Source organism: Quercus lobata, chromosome 11, assembly GCF_001633185.2.
Source record: "Quercus lobata isolate SW786 chromosome 11, ValleyOak3.0 Primary Assembly, whole genome shotgun sequence".
Taxonomy (NCBI): Eukaryota; Viridiplantae; Streptophyta; class Magnoliopsida; order Fagales; family Fagaceae; genus Quercus; species Quercus lobata.
Genome location: NC_044914.1, coordinates 32,367,407 through 32,379,097, shown reverse-complemented (window position 1 = coordinate 32,379,097; position 11,691 = coordinate 32,367,407). Strand labels below are relative to the sequence as shown.

General features: G+C 37.3%; 1 protein-coding gene across 1 annotated transcript; it reads right to left on the bottom strand.

Annotated features, from left to right (window-relative positions):
* Nucleotides 1–538: 538 nt before the first annotated feature.
* Nucleotides 539–2,271, bottom strand: LOC115966736. Its single transcript, XM_031085905.1, has 2 exons — nt 893–2,271; nt 539–800 (listed from the first exon to the last, which is right to left on the bottom strand). The coding sequence occupies exons 1-2, from the start codon at nt 2,269–2,271 to the stop codon at nt 539–541; spliced, it is 1,641 nt and encodes a 546-aa protein (XP_030941765.1).
* Between the last annotated feature and the right edge of the window lie 9,420 nt (nt 2,272–11,691).

The following is an 11,691-nucleotide window of genomic DNA, read 5'->3' as shown; positions in this document are numbered from 1 at the left end:
TGCCTGAATAATTCAACTCAATGATATCTGTCAACACACCATAGTACATATTGCCACCTTCAGTGGCAACACTAACTCCACTATTTTGCGTTTTTCTATTTCCCTCGACACTCGAACTCCTAAATTTTAACCTATTTATGACATAATGTTTCAGCCGATTTACTGAAGTATATGGCCCTTTCGAAAGCGTGACAAGTGTATCACTAAGTCCAGTTCTTTCCCTATCAGCAGCAGTCATTGACATCACCTAATATAATCAAACAAATTAACTGAGTCTAATTAGTATTGTCCTTCTACTTATGGGAAAGTTGCAATGTTAAAAAGTTGAATATATGACACGTACGTGAGATCTAAACCAGCCACAAAAGTTCTCCATGTGGTGCTTATGAATAGTAGCATTGGATATACGACAGTGGCCCTTTTGAAGTTCATCCTTCGTCAAACTTTTGTGCATCCTACATGAGATGGCAATTGTATTAGTGTTAATACATGGAGCGCACATTGGATTCTCGTGCAATTATATTGATGTCCATAATACTTACTCACGAAACTGGTAAATGTTCTCGGAATTGAATAGCACATAGCGATGAGCTTGGGTCAATTCCCTACTTTCTAGTGCCACACTTGAAACTGCCCCTGTTGACTCCTCCATCGTCCTTGTGGGTCGTGAGAATATAGTTTCAACTCCTTCCATATACCGTGAACAAAACGTTAAACATTCCTCCACTATGTAGCCTTCAGCAATACACCCTTCTGGAGCAGCCCTGTTTCTTACATAAGACTTAAGGCGTGAGAGGTACCTATAATGCGCATGACAAGGTTAGTAATTAACACTAGCTATTACAAAGCACACATGAAACCTCATACTGTACATGTATTACCTATGACTTACCTCTCAATGGGGTACATCCAACGGTACTGAACTGGACCACCAATCTTGGCTTCAGTAGCCAAGTGCATGACCAAATGTACCATCACAGTAAAGAAAGATAGAGGAAATATTTTTTCCAATTCACACAACGTCACTGCAATGTCAGCCTCAGCACTCGCAATATCAAACACCGTAAGGGTTTTCGAACAAATTTGCCTAAAGAAACAAGCTAACTTCATCAAAGGCCTAATAACATGCGATGGCAAAGATCCCCGTAAAGCAATTGGAAGGAGTTGTTGCATCAGGATGTGATTATCGTGACTCTTTAAACCAGAAATCTTACGTTCTTTGAGGTTCACACGGCAGGAGATGTTGGAAGCATATCCATCGGGCACTTTTACGTCTCGCAAAACTTGCAAGAAACCATCTTTCTCCAATGTAGTCATATGAAAACACGCAGGCGGTATCATATATTTATCATCACCTTTTCGCTGTAGGTGGAGTTCTCTCCTTATTCCCATTTCCGCCAAGTCAAGGCGTGCCTTGTAATTGTCCTTTGTCCAGTCCTTCACGTTCAGCAAAGTGCCAAGTATATTATCCATCACATTCTTCTCTATATGCATCACATCAAGATTGTGTCGCAACTTGTGATCCTTCCAATAAGGCAATGTGAAAAAAATACTTCTCTTCTTCCAAACACACTGGTTTGCCTCACCTCTCTTTCTTTTGTTGTATTTTTCTCGACATTTCTTTCCCAGACAACGTGTAAGTAAAGTTTCAGTGTCCACAATTATGTCTGACGCAACTGGTGGCACAGGAGTCACTCGCATATCAGTGAATCCATCAAATAAAGTATCTTCTTTCCGAAATTCGTGGTCACTACCCAACCATCGCCTATGTCCCATGTAACAGAATTTGCGGCCATTTTTTAAATATTTCGAGTCGGTCTCTAAGGCACAACAAGGACACGCAAACTTACCCTTCGTACTCCAACCCGACACATCTGCGTATGCAGGAAAATCATGTACCGTCCACATCAATGCTACATGCAATTGGAATACATTTTTTAAAGATGCGTCGTACGCTTCTACTCCAACATCCCATAATTCCCTCAGTTCTTCTACTAAGGGTTGCAAGTACACACCTATTGCAATCCCTGGCGATTTAGGTCCAGGAATAACTAGTGATAAAATCAAAGATGATCGTTTCATGCACAACCAAGGCGGGAGATTGTAAGGGACTAGCATGACAGGCCAAGTGCTGTGAGTAGTACTCAGCATTCCGAAGGGGTTGAACCCATCCGCAGCTAATCCAAGTCTAAAATTACGAGGCTCAGACAAGAACTGTAAATGCGTAGTGTCAAACATTTTCCATGCATCCGAGTCAGCAGGATGCCGCATTACCCCGTCCTCTGTACGACCATTAGCATGCCATTTCATAGAACTAGCCAAGTCGGGTGACAAAAATAATCGCTGCAATCTTGGCTTTAAGGGAAACTAGCGTAGGATCTTTGCAGCTTTCTTCTTTCCCTTACTAGATGAGGCATTATTATTTGTAACGGATGCCTCATTTGGTTTCCACCTACTTTCTTCGCAACAAGGACATGCCTCGAGGTTAACATTCTCCTTCCAAAATAGCATACAATCATTGGGACAAGCATGGATCTTCTCATACCCCAAACCTAAATCTCGAACTATTTTCTTAGCCTCATAATGGTCCTTTGGCAACTTAGCGTCAGAAGGGAGCATATCCATCAAGAGTTGGAGCAACATAGTAAATGACTTGTTCGTCCAACCACAAAGAGTCTTCAACTGGAACAACACAACGATGGCTGAGAATATGCTAAATTTTGTACACCCAGCATATAAAGGTTTGTGGACATCATCTATCATTTTGTAAAACTTTTGTGCACCATCATTTGGACCTTCAGCCGGCTGTTGCACAGTTTCCCCTTCGTCCATTGGTTCAGGTGGCATTCCATGCGTGGGGCACAAATCATGCAACATCCCACGAAAGTCACCGTATTGTTCTAAGGACTCTTGGACATGACTACTCCCACATTCAGTGGCAGTTGGCGCAGCCGCCGATTCCCCATGCCATTTCCAAAGTGTGTAATTTTGGAGCATCCCCTTACTCCAAAGATGTTCACGTGCCACCCCTGGCAGTACCAAATTCATATTCACACATTTGGTACAAGGACAAAAGATTTTCCCATCGCTTGCATGTTTTGATGCAAATTCCACAAATTTAAGTACACCTTCAATATATTCCCTTGAACCCCTCTGCTTCTTCATCCAACTTTTATCCATGACTATACAAGATAAACAATATCTGACCTGCAACAACATTTGGTAATGCATAGCCAATAAACTGTCAAATTAGATTCAGATGTGATCTGAGACCTATTACTGATTTGTAAAGAACAAACATACCGAACTATGCATAGATTTTCGGATAACATATATATATATATATATATATCACTACATCAAGAATAACCTATACTTTCAATTTTCTAAATAGTAACACTAAATGAAGCATAACTTAATGTGATATGTTTGGAATATTTTAAGCATAATTGTTGGAATAAGATATTAACAAATCACAAATGCATGCAATTGTAATAATTATAACCTCCAGAATACCAAGATAACTATGTCCAACAACGAAGTCGTCTCCTACATGTGATAATCTAAGCTAAATGCTATGTATAATGATATTGTAAGTCCAAAATAGAATATATTGTTGCCCACTCCTTTGAGGTTCCAAGAGTTGGTCTAAGTGAATTGTTACGAACAAATCGATATGATTTGTTGATTCTATATTAGCAAGAAAGAACCGAATGCATCCATGTAATTGGGTATTACTTGTTAGGAGTCGATTGTCACATTTTTTTATGGAGTTTAAAGTTTATTTAAATTATGACAAGCGTTAGTCAAGAAGAAAGTTGTATGAAGGGTTGAAAATCATTTAATTTATGGAAATTTATATCATTTATGAAATAAGTTAGTCAAAAGAGAAGATGTATGAAGTGATAATATCTATATTTAGGTACTTCCCAACTTATTAAATTAAGAGGAAATTGAAGTTAATTGCATATACACACACACACGCAGGCATCTCTTCATGCAATATGAAGAGCGAGATATTCAACCATTCAAATATAAAACCACTGCCCTTTCCAATACAATACTGCACGTTGGGTATGTTCCAACTGTGTTTGTTTTACAAGTATCTTTTCAAAATTTGTATCATACGGCTACATATGTCTCAGATACAGCCGTATGATATAAATCTTAATCTATATAATTAAATGAAAAGAACAATTACAACAAAAAGAGTTACAAAGATGCAAGGACGCATCAATTTAAGAAAGATAGTAAGCACAACGAAGAAAAGGCGTGGGAATTGGGCGGGTACCAAGATAAAATGATAGAAAATGTAGGTGAATGGCTTTTGAGAGGCGTCTGGATTTTCGTGCACAGTGACTGGAATTTGTTGTGAACTTTGTGCCTCTGACTATAATTTCAAATGTTTGCGAACAACATCACCTGTGAAACACATGTAAGGAACATGTTAATTAATATATATATATGTGTGTATGAGAATATCTGACTGAAATTCACACATATATTGCTAAAAAAAAATAATGACAAATCACATATAAGTAGTCATCTTAACTAATCACGAAAGAGAGATTGATACAACAGGCACTACAAGTGAGATATGCCCTTCGCCCAAAGCACGATACATCTAGATGTGAGCTTTCATGAGTACCAAAAAGATAGGTGCTTTCGTCTTGGAACAATTGTCGCGATGCTTACTTAATTTTATTTTGTAACATAGCAGTGAGATTTATTCCTTTCTTTTAGATTATTTTAATATATTGTATACCAACATAGAAAATATAATATAAAGTATATTGTTAACCTTGTCAACTGAACCAAGTCCGTAAACAAACACTATCAAATTTCACAACTACCATAAGACATCAATAATCATAGTAAAATAAGACAAACTAGTCAGTAAAATTTTCATAATTAAAATCTAAAAAAAAAGGACTAGAGGGTGAAAAGGCATAAGGAAATGACATAAAACAATTCTACATGACTTGTTTTTCATTGACCATGTATAACATTTGTTATTGGATAACATGAGTTTAAAAATTAAATTAGTGCACTTTACCTCCCTAATGGATTGGTTATTATCATAACTAGTTGTAGGTCTATGCAATGCATGAGGCATTTACAATTGTTTGTATCGATATATATATGTTCAATAAAAAGTTTGTGCTTCTTCCAACCACATAACAAGAGTCTTCAACATAAAAAGGTACTTTGTATGGCTTTGTTTTATCATATTAACTAGTTTGTGTGATTGTATGAAAATATTAACGGCATTTATTGTTAGAGAATGAAGAGGGCAATAAATTTATTTACAGATGAATTTCTGCGATGATATGTTATATAATTTATACATTGTAAGATGAGCTTCACAATCTTCATATGAAATAGAATTCTACTGAATAACTTATGCATTAGAAGATTGTAGATTATGATACTAAATTTAATACCATCATCTTTAAATTTCGTCCCCCTATAAAATAATAATAATAATAATATCATGTAGGTGGAACATAAAGAAAGATAGTAAATAATACCATAAATAATTAAATTAAACAATTAAAAATAATTATATTACTTTTTGTCATTTTCGATTGAACTGGACCAATAAGACCGAGTGGATCAAAGGGCCAATTTGGACCGAAAGGACTGAAGTGCACTAAAAGGACCGAATTGGACCGAAAGGACCAAAATAGACTGAATGGACCAAAATGACCGAAGTGAACTGAATGGACCGAAAGGACTGAAGTGGACTAAAAGGACCAAATTGGACCGAAAGGACCAAAATGGACTAAAAGGACCGAATTTGACCGAAAGGACCAAAATAGACTGAATGGACCGAAAGGACTGAAGTGGACTAAAAGGACCGAATTGGACCGAAAGGACCAAAATAGACTAAATGGATCGAAGTGGACCGAAAGGACTAAGGTGGACTGAATAGACCGACATGGACCAAATTGGACAAATTATCAATAACAATGAAATGTCATTATTAGTTTATTATCAATAATTCTGAAATCTATCGGACGCTATAGATTAAAAATCTCTAAAAAAAAAAAGGGTAAAAGACTATGAGGCTGAATATTAAAAAGTTTCTTTACATTTTAAGTGCAATAACTAATCGATTCAAATCCTGTGATAGATAAGTGGGTTTAATTTGATTAGTTGAAATGAAATTTCAATACTGGAGAAACTCTTAGATGTCTATCCATTTTGAATTCATGCCCTCATTTTTGCCACCCAAATACAGCAACCCAAAAAGAAAAGAACAGGAAAAAGAAAACTTATATTTTGAAAAATAAGCTAATTAGTGACAGATGCACTATTGTCATTGAAAAAAACACTAACAATTAAATTGCAGATGCAGCACAAGTGCACGACCATACAACTTGAAATTGGATGACCCCAAACAACTTTGTCGAAAGCCTTGTAAAACAACTTCCCAATAATTACATTATATTTCATCCTTTTTCATTACAGGTCGACTAATATTTAAAAGTTCTATTTATCAAAAAATATAAAACAAATTCCTCTAACCTTGTCATAATTAGTACAGTATTGTTACTATTTTATGTCCTGCTAGTATTCCTAATATTGCATCTATACATTGTTTAAATTGGAAGTTGGGCGATTCACTTAAAATCCCTCTTCCACACCCCCACCCCTCTTCCCTCTTCCTATAAAGATTTCTAGCTCCACCCATAGGAGCCTCATTTTAGGATTTCTCCTAGTCCTATATATAGCTAAATGAGTTTATTTTATAATCTATGAAGTAATTAGGATATCCATAGACTTGCTTGACCTATATACAACTCACACACACACACACACAGAGCAGCAGCAGCAGCAACACACACACACACACACAGCAGCAGTAGCAGCAACACACACACACACAGAGCAGCAGCACAAGCAACACACACACACACACACACACAGAGCAGCAGCACACACACACACACACACACACACACAGCAGCAGCACACATACAGCACACACACAGAGCAGCACCAACAACACACACACACACACACACACACACACACACACACAGCAGCAGCAGCACCAGCAACACACACACACCAGCAACACACACACACCAGCAGCACACACACAAACACAGAGCAGCACCAGTAACAACACACACACAGACACACACAGAGCAACAGCTAATCCTATAACAGCAACATACACACACACACACACACAGAGCAGCACAAGCAACACACACACACACAGAGACAATAGGATCCGCAGCAACACAGACACACACACAAACACAGAGCAGCACCAGTAACAACACACACACACCAGCAGCACACACACAAACACAGAGCAGCACCAGTAACAACACACACACAGAGCAGCAGCAGCAGCAACAGCAACATACACACACACACACACACACACACACAGCAGCACAAGCAACACACACACACACAGACAATAGGATCCGCAGCAACACACACACACACACACACACAGATATCAAAAACCCACCAAGCAAAAATGACAAACATGAATAAACCCAATATGAATTCATCGATCAAACATCTCCAAAACCAAATATTGAAATCTAAAACCAAATATTGAAATTGAACATTTATACCCAAAATCAAAACCCTAGATCGACGGCCCAAACCCTAAACCTAAAATCGAAACTGTAAAGCAAAAATAGGAACCCCAAAACAGGAATCAAAACAAAAAATTTTGAAAAACTTACTGCTAGTCGGCCTTACGAGAATGGGTGTCTGCCAGCGATCGGTGAGAAGGAAACGAAGAGGAGGAAGAGCGGAGGGAGGAAGGGGATTCACATAGGGTTGAAGTGAGGGGATTCACATAGGCTTGAGATTGGTGAGAGTGGGCTGAGATCGGTGAGGGGAGTGTGAGATCGGTGAGAGTTGTCTGAGATGGGTGAGAGTTGTCTACGATCGGTGAGGGGATGTGCGAGCGTTGAGGGGACTGTGTTGGAGCGGTGAGGGGAATGGGTGATCGGTGAGGGGAGTGTGGGCGATCGGTGAGGGTCTTGTGCGATCGGAGAGCCAGTTTTCTGATTCGATGGTGAGGGATTCCACGTTTCGTTTTTTTTTTTGTTTATACTGAAACTTGAAGCTGCGTTTCAAACGCAGCTCCATCCTGGTACAGTACGTTTCAAGGGGTCTGAAGCTGCGTTTTTGAAACACAGCTCAAGCTACAATTAAAAAAAAAAATTAGCCGCACGGCCTGAAGCCGCGTTTTTGGAAAACGCGGCTCCAGCCTTTCCTTTGAGCCGCATTCTTGGAAAACGCGGCTCAAAGGAACGGCTGAAGCTGTGTTTTCCAAAAACGCGGCTCCAAAACGCGGCTTCAGGCTCCGTTTTTTGTAGTGGTGGTTCGACACTACTATAAAAGCCCAAAGACCCTTAGAAAATAGGTACGCATAATTTACCCCAGCTCTGGCACTCTAGAATTGTGAAAAATGTTCTAACTTGACCTTCGAAGGGTATTTAGCCGACATCACACCGGTGCTCTCTGTGAGGTCTTCTCTTTTTGTTGTACAAGTGTCGTTGAGAGCGTGCAAGGACTGTGTGACTCATTGGTGATTTTTTCGACATCATCATATCTGAACAAGTTTTATTTTTGATTGCCTTATAATATTTTGTCAGCCTAAGTTTTGAGGTCTTGTAATTTTAAATCTCATCACTATTGATGATGCAAAAAATCGTCAGTTGAACTTCTTGTCAATATAGATGGAAGAAGGCATTGGATTCGTTAAGAGACGAACCTGCAACAAGATATGAAATAGAGAAAAAAAGAAATACACCGGTATTGTGTTTGCCAAAGGGCCTCCAATAATTAAGTTAGAATGGAATTCAATTGAAGTATATCGCAAAATAATTTAACTTGGAAATAGTTTTTGGGATCAGAATTATTTACCTCTCTCCCTTTGGTTTGTGTGGGTTTTATAGTCCTTGTCTTCATTGTCTAAATGAACATCTGCATTTATGAGATATGGAGCTATTGGTATTAATAGCTGGCATTTATTGTCTGCCAATGGCTACTCGTCCGTTAATGCCCGTACATTACTCCTTAGCTATCTTGGGCATTGAATATTTTTTATGGTTTCGTCTGTTATTGATGTTCATATGTTATGTCTTGCATTGAATAGCATTTAATTCATCCGTCAAGAGATGGACGATCTTAACACTCATCAGTAATGAATACGGAGGCATTATAGACTTCAATGGTTTTTTGCTCGTTGGTCTGTTTGTTACGCTTTTGCCTGATGAACATTGTTGGCTTGATGGACAATGTTGTTTTTCTTTTCTTTTGCTATATGATGGACGAAGGTGATTTTTCTCCTCTTCAACTATTTTTTTTTTTTTTTAATATGAATGAACACATTTTTTGTAATGCTGAATATTGTTTGCAAAAGTTGTAAAATGTAGTGTTTTTTTTTTTTTTTAGGGAAATTGTAAAATGTAGTTGAGTTGTTATAGTTACAAACTTCTTGCGGGTACCAGAAAAAAATTTTATCGTGTGCTTGTTGATATAATTTGGCTATATGGGATTACGAGCTTTTCTCTTTTAGGGTTAACATTGAGGGTCTGTTTGAATACTGTTTATTTTGCTGAAAATTGAAAACTAAAAATAATAAAAAAGTTACTGTTGTTCATTAGCCTAAATGCACTGTTCATGGGAGAGGCACTGGTTCAAAAAAAAAAAAAAAAAAGGCAAATGCAGGAGTTAGACGCAAACGCAGGGAACCCAAACACACACTGATTATAATTTGCTTCCATTACCAAATTTCAAGAACTACAATGAGCTATATTTCATTCTTAATGGTGTCCAACCATTAGTACCAATTTCAAGTTAATCACATCGAAATTAAAATCGAGTAGATCACTAAATCGTAAATTTTTTTTTTTTTTTGGCTGAATAAAAAGGGGGGTCTCTGGTATGTGCTCATCGAGCCCACACCACATGACGGCAATAAATAATATCACATGTACCACATAGGCCTTGTTAGGCCTATAACTCAAACCGCTCATCTCTAGGTATTGGAACAAGAACTCCTACCATCAAGCTACACCCCGTGCGGTACTAAATCGTAATACTAGTCCTAAATTTTAATGACCGTTGCATTACGGCCTCTAGAATTTTTATTGGTTAATTTGATACATAAACTTTGCGTTGTTACCAAATAGGCCCCCTTCCGTGTACTAACGAATAATGCAGGTGGATCTCATTTGGGCTTACACTAATTTATTGCAAACATGTATGGATAGGGTTTTCATGTGGGTTTTTACACCATTTCAGTGTATGCATGAACCCATGTACATGCAATGTCATAAATCTCTAAAATTTATGTGTGAAAACCCAAGAAAATAAACAAACCTTTTTTTGGGCCTATTTTAAGTTTTTTTTTTTTTTTTGGTGAGGGTTCGAACTCATTTGATCATATGGACCTGAGGGTTCAAATTTGGGCTCCTCATCCATGAAACCTTTTCTTAGCCAATTGCCCATTTCCATTGGGCTTATTAGCGGATAATGGTTTAAATTAAATGCTTGGATATTATCCATCTTTCTGTGTTTGTTTTGCATGTTTGTCGAGAATGAATATTCAAAGAATACAATGCGTATGATCCCCACCCTTGGAATTCCGGTACAAGTTAACCTCATTAACGCAGTTAATTTCATGCGTTTTTAATTTATATTTATTAATGTATTGAAATTTAAGTACTACGCATGTTTTAAATTTTCTATGTACTATATTCGTGTTGGTGTCGAGTATGCTATAGGAAGAGAAATCTCAGTACCCAGGACATGAGAAATTCTATTTGGGTGGGGTTAACTAGATCACTACTCACTAGGCTATGTGCATGGGCTCCTGGGGAAAGCCTGCAGGCAGCAGCCCCATGTGCTTACAACAAAACTTTTGCTCTTTTCTTTTCATAAACTATGCAGTGCATTACATACTTGCATTAGCTATACCCGACTCAAACCCGGTCCATGATCATCCTTTTTTAAAAAAAAAAAAAAATACTAGCACAATTTGAAGGCAACTTTCTAGCTCTCTCCACGAAGAAGTTCGGAAAAATGTTTTGAAAACGCTTGGGGAAGAATATTCTACAAAGGTTTTTTTTTTTTTTTTTTTTCTCGCTGAATGTTGTTTAGGATTATTCTTGGAATTATGTTATTCAAGATTATGCCAAGAGGTTCAAGCCTCCTCCAACAATTATTGTAACTATCAAATTGAAAAAAAGAAAAACAAAGAAGAAGATGATCTACTTTGATAATCTTATGATTAATCACCCATAAAGTCCAGTCGATTAAAATATACCGAAAAAAAAAAAAAAAAAAAAAAAAGAAGAGAGTTGTACGTATTTAGGTGACTCTAAAGAAGCAAAGCATTTAATTGGAAGTCAATTACCTTTCTGGAAATTTGCATTTTTATTTTATCAAAACATTATTTTCATTCTTGGGTAGGCATGAAACATGTCCATCTATATGACTATATCAAGCACCATATCATGCAATTTTTAAATTATATTTACATTATTGAGTAGGTATGAAACATGTTTATCTATATCAGTCACAATGTCATACAATTTTCAAAGTTGCAAAAGCATGTAGTATGATCAAATCACTATATCATTCTTATTGTCTTTTTATTTTAATCGAACATTGAAAATTGCAAATTTTTTGAAAAGAAAA